The following is a 17,239-nucleotide window of genomic DNA, read 5'->3' on the forward strand; positions in this document are numbered from 1 at the left end:
TCCTTTTGATCCAAAAGATGTTTGGGTAACACTGTCAGGGTGTGGCGAAAGCTTCTCTCTGATGCTCAGCATCACCAAAAACTTATAAAAAAAAAGATATCCCACAAAATGCCTTTCATTGTAAAAACTCACTTTGAGGAAGCTAAATAAAAAAAAAGTTGGCATGGGCTGAGACGCCTGTAAAATTCACATAAAAACACTCGCTTTTCTGCAACACCCACACTAGGTCTTATAAAAGTGGATCCTTGGATATTGAACACTTGCACTTCTTTTGCTGACCAAGCTACCGTGTAACCACGTGTCACTGCCAATATGAGCCACAGTGTCAAGAAGACTCATTTTTCCGCTGGATCTCTCAAGGGAATGTGTCATGCTGGTGGCCATTCTCCCAAGATCTCCAGCCACGTCTCTTCAGCCCACCATGGATGCTCTAATAGAGTCCACCATGGAGGTGCCTGTGCTGCACTCGGTGCTCATGGAGGATCAGGATACAAAGGAATTTCCCAGCACTCTTCTTTAGGCCATGGGTTTTGCTTTGGAAGTGCACATGGTGGGTATGGGTGTGACTTAAGCAGCTTTGGGGGCCATGGTGGTTGGAAAAAGGATGGCCTGTTCGGTGTCAATGGAAAGGAAACCATGAAGCAGCTGAACGACCGTCTGGCATCCTATCTGGAGAAGGTGCGCTCACTGGAGCACGAAAACACCGAGCTGGAGAAAAAGATTAAACAGTTGTACGACATAAATACTCCCAACACATTCCCTGACTTCAGCAACTACTTCCGGACCGTTGAGGAGCTCCAGCACAAGGTAAAAACAAAACATAAGAAGATAGTAAAACAGGTTCAGACCAATTGGATGATTAAGGCCCATAGCCTGTCTCCAATAGTGGCACATACTTAAGTAGAAATATGGGAATACTATGTCGATTTTTTCCCCCTCGGTTTATTTGAAAACCGTAGCTAATATATTTATTTATTTAATACAATATTTGACCAGAAAGTAATACACTGAGAGTTACCTCTCGTTTTTAAGTATGTCCTAAGCCTAGAGGTACGATAACAAATACTTGGTTCAAAATACAAAGTTACATTAAGTGAGCAGGGTTATACGTTATATCCAAAACATTGCATACACAGTTAAAGATAATATACAGCGTATTATAGGCGTATGTAACAGTTACGGACCAGAATGTGAGACGGCTTTAGTTATGAAAGAACTTAGCCTGGTGGCGGCTGTGAGAGTCTCCGGTAGATTGTTCCAGTTGTGGGGTGCACGGTAAGAGAAGGAGGAGCGGCCGGATACTTTGCTGAGCCTTGGGACCATGAACAGTCTTTTGGAGTCAGATCTCAGATGATAAGTCCTGCATGTGGTAGGGGGTGATATGTACTTTCCAATGTATCACATAGCATTTAGGGAAACACTTAATTACGTTTGTAATATTTGGTTATCTCTTTCTAAAGGATGCGTAGATATCCAGACCCGTGTTTCACAATCTTCCGTCCTTTACAGATCGCGGCAGCCACTGTGGACAATGCCAGGATTGTTCTGCAGACAGACAATGCCCGTCTAGCAGCAGATGACTTCCAAAACAAGTAAGCCTGATGATCCATTAGATTGTAAGCTCTTCGGCGCAGGGCCCCCTTTTCCTAATGTTACTTTTATGTCTGAATCCCTTCTTCCCATTATGTGTTAGTTGCATTATTTGTTATTTGTATGATTATGTCACGTGTATTACTGCTGTGAAGCGCTGTGTACATTAATGGCGCTGTATAAATAAAGACATACCATACATACAAAAAAGAAAGAAAAAAACGAGACATTAGAAAAAATAAATAGTTAAATCCTTAATTGAGCCATAACGTGAATCTGTCACATGTCATCACTTTCCTAAACATTGTAAATTGCTTTTGGAAGAGAATCCACGTGTTTGTAACACAGTGCCAAATAGCTAGATATTTATAAGCACATATATCCCTAGAAAGCAGAACACAGCAATATCATGTAAGGATCAGCTGTGCTTATCTAATCAGATTGTCGGCTTGGACTCAACTCGCTACCCCCTTACACAATAGCCTTCCCAGTGTCATATAACACTGGTTTATATAGTACTATTGACACTTTATTCAAAGGTCCTCCAAGGGTTATTAAATAATAGACATCTCCCTTTTCCTACTCTTAGAGGCAGAAAGAGATCCCTTAAAAGCGCTGAGAAATCATATTGTTAACATGCGCTTCATTATAAGTGTTTCTGAGACTGTCTGCTCTTCACTCGTTGCATCTTTCCCCTTTCCCAAGGTATAACATGGAGCTGAGCCTACGTAACAACGTGGAGGCCGATGTGAACGGGCTACGCAGAGTCCTTGACGGGTTGACCCTTGAGAAATGTGACTTGGAGCTCCACCTTGAAAACCTCCACGAAGAGCTCCTCCACCTGAAGAAGAAACATGAAGAGGTAATGTGTAGGGCTAGAGGGGATAGGGAAGAAGGAAGAGCTGCTTATATCGATGTCCCAAATGTATAGAGAACAAACAAACTTACGCAAGCTCTGAAAGTACAGGTAATTTGACTTCCCTGGTGTCCCACGGAGCGTGTCCTGGTCTAGAGCTGGTGAAGGCATGAATTTGACAGGCGTTCATTGAGAAAATGACTCCTCCTTGAAAGAGTACTAAATACGTGAATCAGCAAAAGTGTTGAGGGGAAACACAGCCAAATAATGGGTACGGCTTGGCAAACGCCTACATAAACACTGCAAGTTTAGAAAGAACTTAATAAAAGTCTTAATCTAGTACGGCTTGGGATTCACTGAGTTGCAGTAGGACAATGGAGAAACGATGTGGGCCAAATCATCCCTATCTGAGTGTGTTATCATTTTGAGAAGCAGACACTTTGGATTCTATCTACAATAAATCAGGATTGTTGTGATACTATGGCAGGTGTAATGGAGGTGTCATTTCAAAACACTTTACGTACACAGCAACATCTTGAGTTGTTTAACATTGTTTGTCTATGGGGCAGTCTCCAAAGACGGGGGGACGGGGTTTGAAAATAAGACAACAATGAAATTATTTTAGTTCAATCGTAGGTAGGAAAATGATTGCGCTGAGGTCATGCAGAATGTAAGATCTACATGGCTGAGCAAGGAACAAATCCTTAATCCTTCTGTGTCTAAGACGAACATCTAGACCACACTCTTCCCACTCCTATTCCATAACCATGATCCTTCTTCTGTGCCCCTGCAGGAGGTGAACTGTCTACGTGCTCAGCTGGGTGCCAGAGTAACTGTGGAAGTTGATGCTGCTCCCGCCGTGGACCTCAATAAGGTCTTGTCTGAGATCCGAGATGAATATGAGAATTTGATGGCAAAGAACATAAGGGAGGTTGAGAACCGCTTCATCAAGCAGGTACAGTGAAATCTTTCATTGCCTATATGAAACCTTAAAGAATTGCACTATTGAGTATTGTGTTGTACCCTATATGTCTCTTGAAGACTCCAGATACCAATAATAATGTTATAATTATATGGTTTAATCATACCCTCTCAAACACACAACAACGAAAGGGACTGCTTATTGCCGGTTTGAGATATTCTTCCATGATTGTTGTTTCACTGTCTCTCTCTCTCTTCTCACCCACACAGAGCGAAGAACTGAATTGTCAGGGGGTTTCTGGCCCTGAACAGATACAGTCAGTGAAAACCGAGATCATTGAGCTGCGACATACAATCCAGACCTTGGAGATCGAGCTGCAAGCCCAACTTAGCACCGTACGTTTTTCAATCTAAGTAAACAAGTCCGACCTCTTGCCTATGGAGTGAAATGAGACTACGGCTCCGGCCCCAGTGAACGCGCGGGTACGAGCAACGGGCGCCCGGCAGCATTCGTGGCCTTCAGCCGAGCGATCTGAAGACTGAGGATCTTAAGCGACGGGGAGGCCCGGCCATGACGTCACGGGGCTGGTTCTCCCTCATTGGCTGAACCCCCGCCGTGACGTCGTGGCCATCGTTCGGCCGCCACGCCAGAAGTCAAATTTCTTGACTTCTCAAAATGAAGGCGCGCCACTCGCGCTTGATCATGTGCGTGCACACCGACTGGGGCCGGCCCCACAGAGGGCCTTATCTTGTTTGTGCCTCCCAGTGGGGGCGTTGCCTTATATGGATATATGCAAGTTACCCTGGCCTATGTTACCCTTGTATGTGTGCCGGGAATTAGGTTACGTATATTTGACCAGCCTTATACTTCGATCTTAATCCACGTACAACTAAATGAATAAGAAATATATAACTGACTGTATAATATATTCTATAGAGGTATCACCCACCCGTTTTGTTACTTTGATTACAGAAATCAGCCCTGGAACGCACTTTGGCAGAGACACAGGACACGTACGGTTCCCAGCTTTCCCAGTTACAAGGTCTGATCGACAATGTGGAAGCTCAGCTCGCCCAGATCCGATCGGACCTGGAGCGCCAGAACCACGAGTACAAGATACTGATGGATGTGAAAACACGTTTGGAGATGGAGATCGCCACATACAGACGCCTGCTGGAAGGAGAAGACACCCAGTATGTAAAACAGAATGTCTCATGTCTCATGTCTCATGTGATTGTGTAACAGAATTCCTAGTGAAAGCCATTAAACAAGTACTCATTTATAGGAGATAAAGTGACTTGCCCAAGGTCACAAGGAGCCGACACCGGGAATTGAACCAGGCTCCCCTGCTTCAAACTCTCAGTGCCAGTCAGTGTCTTTACTCACTGAGCCACTCCTTCTCCCTCCTTCGCACTAAACACTAAACACTATCCCGTTATGTTAGGATTCAGACTGGGCCTTGCAGTGTGATAGCTACTGTAGGCCAACCTCCAACATCTGTCATGTATTAAATCTTAACTGCAACTCAACTCTTTTGGCCTACATATGAAATTCTAAATCTTACAATATATTCTCATTCAATTGTCTTGATATAAGTTCTCATTCCTACATCTTAATATAATAGACGGATTTCTAAACATATTTAATCTTTTGTCTTTCTCTACAGCATCCCAAAGTCTCAATCGTCAAAAGGCAAAGGTAAGTGAAAAAAGGATCTTACAAAGCCATGTAGGGATTAAGGTCTCTGCTACTGAATGCTAAACCCTTTAAAGGGTCAGCTGTACCACCAAGTGGGAAACCAGAATAATTTGTCATGGTTCTTGCTAAACCCATGGCATATGATCTCATTAGGGTGGTATTCATTGCACTGGAAACGCCAGTTCGAGCCAATGGGAGTTTCTGTGTGGCTGTGCCCCAACTGGCACAATCACAGTTTACTAAATAATCCCCATCGTGCACTACAGTTGCCCCACTTGCTTAAGAATTGCGCAGGACATCATGGACATGGACTGCATTGTGGTGTCAATTCCCCCTTCCCCTAGGATCTCCCGGTGGCTTGAGAATCGTCTCGATCACTGAAGAGTTTGAGAATGGAAAAGTCGTGTCAACTCGGGAGCAAATTCACCAACTCAAGTGTTAGAGCCGCTGGTCAATACTGGACCATGTGAAAGATATGACGCCTCCCAGAAAGGAAAATAACGATCAACGGAGAACTGGAATTATTCAGTTAATTCCCCAAAAATAATGTATTGTGTACAATTCTGTATATTTGCACTGTGTGATTGTTGCGCCAGGTCATAATTCTCTTGTTCTATATCACTTAGCAAGTCACGATTCCAGGCTGCCATCCCCTTGTCCCAAGACATTGGGTGGGGATTGTTATCACATATATATTTCATTATCACAGTTAGGTGTGGGTATACTATCACCACTCTTTCCCTTATTAGTCGAGCGCAGTGTGTTATTTAATTTTCCTTTTTTGTCCTCTCTAATAGCACGTCTGAGATCAGATGCATTGTTAGGAACCCCAACCCTCTCTAATAACGCGTCTGACATCAGATGCATTGTAAGGAACCCCAACCCTCTCTAATAGCGCGTCTGAGATCATATGCATTGTAAGGCACCCCAACCCTCTCTAATAGCGCGTCTGTGATCAGATGCATTGTAAGGAACCCCGACCCTCTCTAATAGCATGTCTGAGATCAGATGCATTGTAAGGAACCCCAACCCTCTCTAATAGCGCATCTGAGATCAGATGCATTGTAAGGAACCCCAACCCTCTCTAATAGCGCGTCTGAGATCAGATGCATTGTAAGGAACCCCGACCCTTTCTAATAGCGCGTCTGAGATCATATGCATTGTAAGGCACCCCAACCCTCTCTAATAGCGCGTCTGAGATCCGATGCATTGTAAGGAACCCCAACCCTCTCTAATAGCGCGTCTGAGATAAGATGGATTGTAAGGAACCCCAACCCTCTCTAATAGCGCGTCTGAGATCAGATGCATTGTAAGGAACCCCAACCCTCTCTAATAGCGTGTCTGAGATCAGATGCATTGTAAGGAACCCCAACCCTCTCTAATAGTGCGTCTGAGATCAGATGCGTTGTAAGGAACCCCGACCCTCTCTAATAGCGCGTCTGAGATCATATGCATTGTAAGGCACCCCAACCCTCTCTAATAGCGCGTCTGTGATCAGATGCATTGTAAGGAACCCCGACCCTCTCTAATAGCATGTCTGAGATCAGATGCATTGTAAGGAACCCCAACCCTCTCTAATAGCGCGTCTGAGATCAGATGCATTGTAAGGAACCCCAACCCTCTCTAATAGCGCGTCTGAGATCAGATGCATTGTAAGGAACCCCGACCCTTTCTAATAGCGCGTCTGAGATCATATGCATTGTAAGGCACCCCAACCCTCTCTAATAGCGCGTCTGAGATCCGATGCATTGTAAGGAACCCCAACCCTCTCTAATAGCGCGTCTGAGATAAGATGGATTGTAAGGAACCCCAACCCTCTCTAATAGCGCGTCTGAGATCAGATGCATTGTAAGGAACCCCAACCCTCTCTAATAGCGTGTCTGAGATCAGATGCATTGTAAGGAACCCCAACCCTCTCTAATAGCGCGTCTGAGATCAGATGCATTGTAAATTCTTCTGTATTTGGTACAATTTTCAAGTGATCTAAAAATTGCAGGGAAACCTTAAGGGACACCCGGGGGAACCCAAGGGCTCCTAGGGACCCCTGCTAAAAAAACACTGGGCTTATGGAACACAAAGTCCCAACGTGCACATGAGGAAAAAAATTAACATGCAACCCAACACAATGAAACACAATCAAGGTGAACAACATAAGCAGGAACACTGCCTGCCACTGAATGTATATAACACTAAAATGCAACACAATAACTTATTAAACACTATTATCACACTGCACTGTCACTCATGTATAATGACCTATTTTTAAGATGTTGTATTTCCATATGCACTATGTTATACTTTATATACTGTACATTAAACCTTTTTAATTGTTTATTCAATAAAAATGCTGTGTCTCAAGCAGTGGGAGATTCGGTTTAATTATGTAGTCGGTAATATACTTGATATCAAATGGCGTGCGAAGAATGTTTAGCTATTGATCCCCTAAAAAGGTATATGTGCATGCAAAATTATTACTTTCCTAATGACCAACGGGGCTAAAAGGATCTCAAAGCTATACATTTAATTAAAAGGAAGCAGAGGATCTGGGTATGGATTTACCCAGGGGTGCGCCAACTTCTTGGGCTGCGCCCCCCCTTTGCCTGCTCTCCCGCTGTGGCGAGCCCCCCCCACCCCCTGCGGCGTTAAATGACGGGGGGGTCATGTGACGTCACGTGACCCACCGCGTCATTTGACGCCGCGTCTCCACGGTAACGGGTGTCAAACGATGCTACGGCTCGCGCCTCCCCCAAAAAAGTCTCACCCCACCTGGGAGGCGCGCCCTCCCCCCCAGTTTGCGCACCGCTGGATTAAGCAATATTTTAATTCCCACAGCATATTATAGCTATTCTTCAACTTGCAGCCACACACGGATGTTGTAAGACTTACTGTCCTCAGGGCTGCGGTTTGTGCAAGGAAGGAGCGTCGCCTCTGGTTTTGGAGCTAGCAAGGGGTAAGCAAAGGCCGGAAAGGGTTGAATGATTTGGGGACAACTCCATCTAGTAGGTTGGTGAGGGTTTGGGGGTTTGATATCAGTTTGGTCTAAAAGGGTGCAGAGGTTACATTGGGAGGGGTTGCGGGGGTGTGAGTCAAGAGTATGAAAAGAATTGAAAAATGTTGCAGAAAATTGAATAGGTCAATGGAAAAGTTTATGGTTGGTAAAGGTTTTTTCTTCGGTTGGGAGTTAGAATGGGATCTTACTGGGTTATTTAGACGCGATGGGGTGCACCGTTCGGAAATTGGGATATACTAAATTTAGGTTGGGCAGGAGGTTCAGAGATGGCGGTCAATTTTTGTGGGGTGAGTCAAGGCCAGTTTAAGGGGTTAAATGGCCTTGACTTTGGCAGGGTGGTCTGGAGGATCCAGGGGTGATTGTCACCAGTTAAGCAGGCTCAAGGTTTGGGGGGCCCATGGGTGCTCTTGGATGATATTATAGGGACATGTCTGGCCAAGGGCAGCAAGCATGCACAAAGCTAGGGTTTGGTGGACTAGGTGGACGGCTGATGTGAAAGGTAGCAAGTCACGATAGGATGGATCATGAACTCTACGGAGAACTATATGGTGAGAATGGGTGGACCTCCTGTATGTATATATAACACAGCTGCGGCCATGTTTATCTCATCTTTTGTGCCATAGTAGTTGTTTATCGAGAGGGCGTATGGAGTCTCCACTGTCCATGTAAGACAGCACGTACTAAACGGTTACTTGTGAATTGAACAGTGGAAAAGATCCCATAAATGTATTAATGAAAACAATAATAGAAGTTGGTCCTCCAAAAAAAGATGGCATACAGCAAAGAATAATGTGTGTCTCCAAGTGTTATATGAGAAAAAATACATTGAACATGTTTTTAAAGGACATGGATATAGAGTTGTGTGAAAAAGAAAGTACACCCTCTTTGAATTCCATGGTTTGACATATCAGGACATAATAACAATCATCTGTTCCTTAGCCGGTCTTACAATTAGGTAAATGCAACCTCAGATGAACAACAACACATGACATATTACACCGTGTCATGATTTATTTAACAAAAATAAGGCCGTATGGCGCCCAGACGTCACGTGATGTCCCCGTTATCATGGCAACGTGACGCGGCATGGCGCCGTGACGTCACGTAGATGACGATGTTGCCACTTGCCCAGCCTGTGGATATCGGCGCTTTGTAAGTTTTTATATTGTTTACATTTGATATAAAGTGATTGTTCTGTTGAATTGATAGCGTCTTTCTTTTGCGCTCTCTTTTTGGTTTTCATCGGGGTTCATTTATCGGCTGGTCCTTAGATAACGGTCAATGGAAAGCCAATTCCAAGAAATTCCCTATAAGACCAATACATTCATCGATCACCCGTTAACAGCAGCACGTTGCTCCATAGCGCTACAGTGGGAAAGGGCCCTTCCATCTCCATCGCCCATATTTACAGACAAAGTGAGACATGTTTTGGAAATAGAAAAACTAAATAAATCTATGTATAAATGTAGGAGAATATGTTCCCATACATAACAGCTTTCCCTAATGGCTGTCCCTCCAAGCAGGAATTAGCTGACTACACTGGCGACACACTTTATTCGAGCTCGGCTAGTCCCACGAATTCGGGTATACCCGGGTGTATTGAGGTTTGTGACTGTTTTCTGCCCGAGTGCATTGAGGTATTTTCCAAGCAGGGATTGAAGCATTTTATTCCCGCTGGCTGCAATACTGCACAGTATATATATATATATACTGCATTACAATTCATGAATTTATGCCATCTGGTAGACACGCGAAGCATTGCAGCCTATTAAATCCTAATCATTATCATTTAACAGATCAGCCGCCCGTCAGCCAGTCATGAACCCAGGCTGGAAAGGCAAACGCAACGGGGCTTGTCAGAGGTGAGGAGCGGCGCATTCCAGGTATCTGCCAGGTACATACTGGGTATTTGCTCGAATAAAGTGTGTCGGTGCAGTAGTTCTTCCAAAACAGCTCGCTCTGACGCCTGTTTCAGGGCAAATTATTGCTGGACACATATAACTGATAACTGTCTAATCCTAGTTAAGATATGGATGTATTGGAAATGGCGGTACCTGAGATAAGGATGATATACTGTATAATTTCAAGTATATTTTGTCCCCTTCCCTCCCCCCTGTGTCATTCCCTTTTTAACTTCTGTACCCATACACATCTATACAAATAACAAAAAAGAATTTTGAAAAAAGAAAAGAATCCAATAGTATCCTAACCTTACAGATTATATATGTAGAACAGTACAATTAAAGCATGTTTAGTTCTCACTTTGCTCTTCACCTTACGAGTTATGTTATATTATTTTCACATTGTAGTGCAATATATTTTGACTCACAATAAATTAAATCATTGAAAGAAAAGTAACTGTCGATATTTTCCAAAATAGGTTTAACTAGTTTCCACAGAGCAAACGACTAAATCAGGATCCAAGTGGTATTTGGCTTTGTACCATGCATCCCCCGTCTCCCACCCACATTGTCATCAGAATCCTCCGTTCTCGAGTAACACATTACTTTCAAACACATTAATAAACATCCTATGAATTAAATAATTAAGTGCTTTATACCGGTGTTTATTCACAGCGTGTTTTACTTCTTCTTTGATGTAGACATGCACTTTTGTACCATTATGGGTGGGGTAAATTATCCCCTCTGTTGTGCAGCATTGTAACAAAATGGTAAACTGTTGTGTCCCTTAGCCGCCCAGACTTGTCTTTGATTTCTGAAGAATCTCACAAATTGTCTAGACTTGGAAAAAGTGTAATGTCGATATAATTCAACAACCCCTCCCACCCATACTTTCTATAAAAGGAGACCTTTGGATAGGGAGCACTTACACTTCACTTGCTGATCAAGCTGCAGTGTCCTTCCATTTGGATTCAACTTTAGCATCACTATGAGCCACTGCAAACCCCATAAAGCCCATCATGGTGGCTCCCACATGTCCCATCATGGAGGATCCCATCATGGAGGATACGGAGGTAAAGGAATTTCCAGCTCCAAACACTCTTCTTTCGGTCATGGATGTGGCTATGGAAGTGTACATGGTGGCTCTAGTCATGGAAGCCACTTTAGCAGCTTTGGGGGTAACGGTGGTTCTAAGAATGATGGCCTGTTCGGCATCAATGAGAAGGAAACCATGCAGCTTCTGAATGACCGACTTTCATCTTACCTGGAGAGAGTGAACTCACTGGAGCAGGAAAATGCCCAGCTGGAGAGAAAGATCTGTGAGTGGTATGCAAACAATGCCCCCAGCTCATCCCCTGACTTCAGTCAGTACTACAGTGTTATTCAGGAGCTCCAGTGCCAGGTACATTCAAGTTCATTCTTTGGAAATGAAATCAATGTTGCACTGACTAAAAGACGAATATGAATTCACTGCCTTATATGTTTTTAGATCGCTGCAGCCACTGTGGGGAATGCAGGGATTGTTCTGCAGATAGACAATGCCCGACTGGCTATAGATGACTTCAGAAACAAGTAAGTGTCATGAATATTATGGAGAAATAAGTGAAAGAAGGGATGAATAAGAAGATCAGATAAGAGGAGTACATCTAAATCTCCACAAAGATGTACAAGGTAGACACGTTTAATGGTTTGTGTTTCCTGGACTGTGTAGCCCTTAATGTCTTGTTCTTGCTGTCTCACAAGGTATGAGACGGAGGTCAGTATGAGGAACAATGTTGAGGCGGATGCGAATGGTCTGCGCAGAGTCCTGGAAGGGCTGAACATGGAGAGGTGTGACCTGGAGATGCAAGTTCAAGGCCTCCAGGATGAACTTCAGCAAATGAGGAGTAACCATGAAGAGGTAATGTAATAGAATGGAACTCAAGATGATGGGGTTAGGTATGAAACCATTAATATTTCTGTATTTGTGCGGGGCAAGAATAGTTTTTGCCAGCCTGATGTAAAAGAAAATGTCTCATCCTACATTTGAAGCATATCTCTGTGATACTGGGGTTAGCCCAAATGCAGGCCTGGCATTTTGAATTGGAAGAAATCAATTGTAATACATCCTCATATACTGTAATCACTCCCCAAATTATTCACTTAAAAAATACATTGACGTACAACATGAAATTGAAACTACTTCCACCTACATAATAAAGAAATATTCTTCTGTGCAGCTTGATATATAGCCCCCATAATGGGACATTGCTGCTCCTCCTGATCCTCATCTTCATCTTGTGCCCTTGCAGGAGGTGAACTCTCTGCGCGCTCAGCTGGGCGCCAGAGTCAACGTGGAAGTGAACGCTGCTCCATCTGCGGATTTGAACGGAGCCTTGTCTGAGATCCGAGAGCAATATGAAAACATGATGGAGAGGAACATGAGGGAGGTTGAGAGCATGTTCCTTCAAAGGGTAACACATCCCTTTCATTCTACTATTTCAACAGCTCATATCAGTCAATTAATCCTGTGTAAAAAAAATCTAACGCAAAGTTGCTTGCATACAGTATCTTACAATTGAACGTGGTACCTGAGGCAGAATAAGATATGGTGACTTATCTATGTACTACATGAATTCAGGTATAAGAAGCAAAGTTGGAACCCATAATTCTATGGACATTCCAAATTTACTATTAAGATTAAATGAAATGTATTAGGCCAATAAAGATAATAAAGATATTAGTCCTTAAGGTCTCTTTTCTATTACTATATTCTTGCAGAGTGAGGAACTGAATCAGCAGGTGGCGTCCGGTTCTGAGCAGCTACAGTCAGTCCAAAGTGAGGTCACCGAGTTGAAGCGCTGTGCGCAGAGCCTGGAGATTGAGCTTCAGAGCCAGCTGAGCATGGTATGTGTTAGCACTCATATTCCTCCATTAGTGTGCGGTATCACTGTTTAGGTCTATGCAAAGAACACTGGATAAGTACACACATTGGTTTGGAATAAGAAGCTGATGCAATGTTATTATGGCATACAGGTATACTGTAACGGTCTTCAAAATCCAGGGGGAGCATGGGGGATGTATCAAAAAGAGAAAGAAAAAAATATATAACATCTAAATGTACTGTAGGTGTCTTTACAAGGTTGTGACTCATACATATGTGTCTTGGCTCATATAGAATGCCTACTCACAGTGTGGTAGGTAGAGATATAATGTACACTGCATTATATAAAATCCCCCTTGAAGCCTACATGTACTCTCAGTGGTATACACATATTTACTGCTTAACACACAGACTCTGCTACTCTCCATGAATCATACATATTTATCATCTACTATTTCCCTTTCTCCAGCATTGCCTATACTGCTGTATTTAGTAATCAGTACAGGACTGTGCTACTGTGTTAAATAAGCATTTCCCCCAATTGCACAATCTCTTATTGCAGTATGTTCCTCTCTTGCAGAAATCAGCCCTGGAAGGCAGCTTGGCAGAGACACAGGCCGGTTATAGCTCCCAGCTCAGCCAGTTACAGGGCATGATCAACAACGTGGAAGGGCAGCTGGGCCAGATCCGATCTGATCTGGAGAACCAGAACTATGAGTACAGAGTTCTCATGGACCAGAAGACACATCTGGAGATGGAGATTGCCACATACAAACGCCTGCTGGATGGACAGGACATGCAGTATGTAACACAGTGTCCCATAGACCTTAATTATGGAATGAATGAGACATGAGGACTGGGCTTATTTCACCATGAAAGTGCACGGGGTAGTGTACAGTATAGGAAAGGATATTCCAAAACCACACACACAAACATACATACATTAAGGGTTAGAGTGTATTCCAGTATCAGTACCTATGTAACCCAGAGAGTATTACAGTTATTACATGAGGCCATTTGGGCCACACTCGGAAAGCATGACTCACATCATGAAATACGCTTTTAAAATAACCTTGTTAAGTGCCTAATTCTTTAAACTAATATAATTAACACAAACTTATTACTAAAAAGTATATATAGGTTTTGCTTTGCTTTTGGTAATAAATAACCACTTGAAGGTATTAAATCACTCAGGAAAACTCATTAATATTAATAACAGTATGATTGCAATTGCTTATTTTTCAAGTTTATGTGCTAAAAACCAACCTTCACTATATAACCTTGTGTTTTTCTATACAGCATTCCCCAATGCCATTCCTCAGGAGGCAGCCATGGTAAGTGCAAAGAGAGATTAGCTATAAAACCATCACAGAAATATTCAAATCACTACATGAAACTCCAAACTGTTCTATATGAGACACTTCCAAACGGAACAAAAAGAGGGAAAAGAGAACAATGCAATAACAGTCGTATGTTAAAGTTGCCCAATGAGTTATGTGAAACATAATCAGATGAGCCAATCACTTTAGTGAAACTGCAAACTTATGGTGAAAATGCGTAATTTCTGAGAAACTTTAAGCTCTTAAAAGTTCTGGAAACTGGTTTGCCACAAATAGATTTTGGTCACAAAAACGTGAAAAAGTTTTTTGCTTCAATGAACAAATTTTATATTTATTTATCTCTGAGAAAAGGCCAAGGCACACCAGGATTTAAGCAGGAGGAAAGTAATTGCATTTATTTTGGTGTGTGAATATTTAGGTTGTGCAATTATCAAAGCTAATTGCACCAGGACTGATCCACAGGGAACACTTTGTAAGGACTCCCAAGAATGATGTAGTATACAATATTTCACACATGCTGACAGAAAGTACATTGTGATTGAATGCAGTATGTCTTTCCTTTCCAGAAGCCCAGAGCAATTTAGTTCATCGTAGCACAGAACATGGCCAGAAAGCCAGTTGTTAGACAAATCTGATACTTCGGGGGGAGAAATCAAGGCATAAAACTACAGAGAAGAAACGGCGATGGAGAACGGAATTCTTTGCCGAACTCTCCAGAAGTTAATGATTCATTAGTGTCTGTGTTTGAGAAGTCCAAGCTAATCTGTCTTTCTGATCCTTAGCATATGTTCTGTAGGAAAGTAGACCTGTAGGTGATATGGGGCACAGAGAATGGTTTGGGGTTTTAAGGTCAGGTGTATCTCACCTTCTGGTCTGCAGTTTCCCAGCTTGTAAAGGTTTCAGCATTTCCTGTAATGATGCTCCTCGTGCTTTTTAAGGATTGCATTTAAATCTTACAACATTGTGACTCCTTACAGATATAAGCAAACCAATACAGGAAATATGCTTAATATGAGTAGGGCCATTAGGATAAAGCCACAGAGAGAACGAGGTGAATAGTGACAATGTTACCCACTGGGGGATATATTCTTCCAAAATAAACACCAAGAATGGGTGTTGTAACTATAACAGAAGCCTTAAAATATCACGTAATACTGATACATGCCACTGCTATTGGATACAATGCGGATGGGCTGTGCCCACAAGCTTTCCCCTTTCCTATTTTGTGACGTGGTACATACAGTATTTCACCTCGCATGTAATGCATCTTTTTACTCATTCCTTCAATAAAACTTTTGTTTGTCTCATTGCAAAATACTATACGGTCTAATGTGTTTCTTAGTGTTATGCTAACTGTCACATACGTACAGCACACCTGTGAGCACGTGACCTGCATACAGGAAAAGGGTTAATACACAGGTCGCAAGCTGTCCCACTTTTCAGCTTTGCAAAGGTCCGTCAAATAAACAATATCTTTCCTCAATCCATCCCAATATACCACCTGTCACGAACAGCACACAAGTGAGCACGTGACTTAGATATGCAACCCGGGTTAATACACTCGGTTACTCTAGCCAACACACCTTTCTCCTCTGCACAGATACAATCAATGATTTAATATTAACCCCTTACTGAATTGCAATCATATCTAAATGCTTCCACCACCCAAGAAATGCAAAAAAATATAATTAATAGATCTTCCCGGGTTTCAAGCCCTTGTTTATTATTGAAAAAACTATACACTTAACACACAAAAATCTGCAGAAAAATATGTCCAAAAATGTAAATACTCTCTCCAGAGCATGCAAAAGTTCATTCAGAGCCCAAAGCATCACTTATTAAATGTTTTAATATATATAAAAGTTAAGTGCTTAGATTACAGAAAAAGGATTACAAGGACATACAATCACAGTAAATGCAGGACAGGTTCTTAAAATAATAGGATAAAACATAAAACAGAAATCGCTATACAGTACATTACCATATGTCATAGGTTTTCTCCCAGAGAGGTCACTGGCATACTAAGAATGAAAAATCACGTGTTTAGTCCAAAACACATCTCTGTTGAAATCTGATTTGCATAATCCTTTTGCTAGGGTTTATGTACTATTGTTCCCCGTTGAAACAACATAAGCCCACCCCTGTCGCAAATCAGCTGCGAGATTGACAGTTTTATGACAGAGTAAAAAAACTCCTACCAAATGACGTTTAAATTTGCCTTGGTATATAACTGCACTCATAACTTCCCTCCTCTAATACTCTGACACATGTGAGCCACATCAATAAATTAAGGTGCTCATGATGGACACAACGAGACTAAGTATGACTTCCTAAATTTGAGTGACAAATGGATATCTGCCCTTAGCACCTCTTACCCATGCAGTGTTTAGTCATATTACATGCCACTCTGTGCTCCGAACACACACATGTAACTCCTAGTATATACAGTAGATGACGTCTGTGACAAGAGGGCTAGCTGGCATCACAAAACTGGGAGGAAGCCCAGTAAAGTGTAAATTGGATTATGTGCTCATTTCTAAGATAGCAGACTTTAATGTGATTTGCATGGGTACATTTGTATGGATTGTTTGTCTGTGATTTAATCAGCCGAGTTTCCTGCAAAGAATGTGGATTGAAACAAAGGCTGGGAGCGTGGAGGTGTTACAGACATTTGGTGAGTGAGAAAGTGAACAATCAGGGATGGGGAAGGGCTCTTAGCACGTCCTCTGGCTGTTGTGATACCAATCTAATCCATGCTCTGATTGTCCAGCAGCCCCTCCCATGTAACGGATAGCCACAGAGGGCTATGTAAGGGGTGCTGCTGATCAGAGAATCAAATCTACCTTCAGAGAGCATCTGAGAGACACTCTGGGAAGGAGTGTGGATATTCCCTCAGAGGACCATCTGAGAGACTGAGAGACACTCTGGGAAGGAGTGTGGATATTCCCTCAGAGGAACATCTAAGAGACTGAGAGACACTCTGGGAAGGAGTGTGGATATTCCCTCAGAGGACCATCTGAGAGACTGAGAGACACTCAGGAAAGGAGTGTGGAGATTCC

General features: G+C 42.6%; 2 protein-coding genes across 2 annotated transcripts; both read left to right on the forward strand.

Annotated features, from left to right (window-relative positions):
- Positions 1-291: 291 nt before the first annotated feature.
- Positions 292-5,571, forward strand: LOC142473076 (keratin, type I cytoskeletal 42-like). Its single transcript, XM_075580237.1, has 8 exons — positions 292-807; positions 1,510-1,592; positions 2,296-2,452; positions 3,240-3,401; positions 3,638-3,763; positions 4,341-4,561; positions 5,035-5,066; positions 5,411-5,571. The coding sequence occupies exons 1-8, from the start codon at positions 313-315 to the stop codon at positions 5,506-5,508; spliced, it is 1,374 nt and encodes a 457-aa protein (XP_075436352.1). The 5' UTR covers positions 292-312; the 3' UTR covers positions 5,509-5,571.
- Positions 5,572-10,920: 5,349 nt separating this feature from the next.
- Positions 10,921-15,497, forward strand: LOC142473078 (keratin, type I cytoskeletal 19-like). The gene is made up of 8 exons (XM_075580238.1): positions 10,921-11,379; positions 11,467-11,549; positions 11,721-11,877; positions 12,269-12,430; positions 12,738-12,863; positions 13,421-13,641; positions 14,140-14,174; positions 14,747-15,497. The coding sequence occupies exons 1-8, from the start codon at positions 10,966-10,968 to the stop codon at positions 14,803-14,805; spliced, it is 1,257 nt and encodes a 418-aa protein (XP_075436353.1). The 5' UTR covers positions 10,921-10,965; the 3' UTR covers positions 14,806-15,497.
- The last annotated feature ends 1,742 nt before the right edge of the window (positions 15,498-17,239 follow it).

Source organism: Ascaphus truei, chromosome 23 (assembly GCF_040206685.1).
Source record: "Ascaphus truei isolate aAscTru1 chromosome 23, aAscTru1.hap1, whole genome shotgun sequence".
In the NCBI taxonomy this organism is placed as follows: domain Eukaryota; kingdom Metazoa; phylum Chordata; class Amphibia; order Anura; family Ascaphidae; genus Ascaphus; species Ascaphus truei.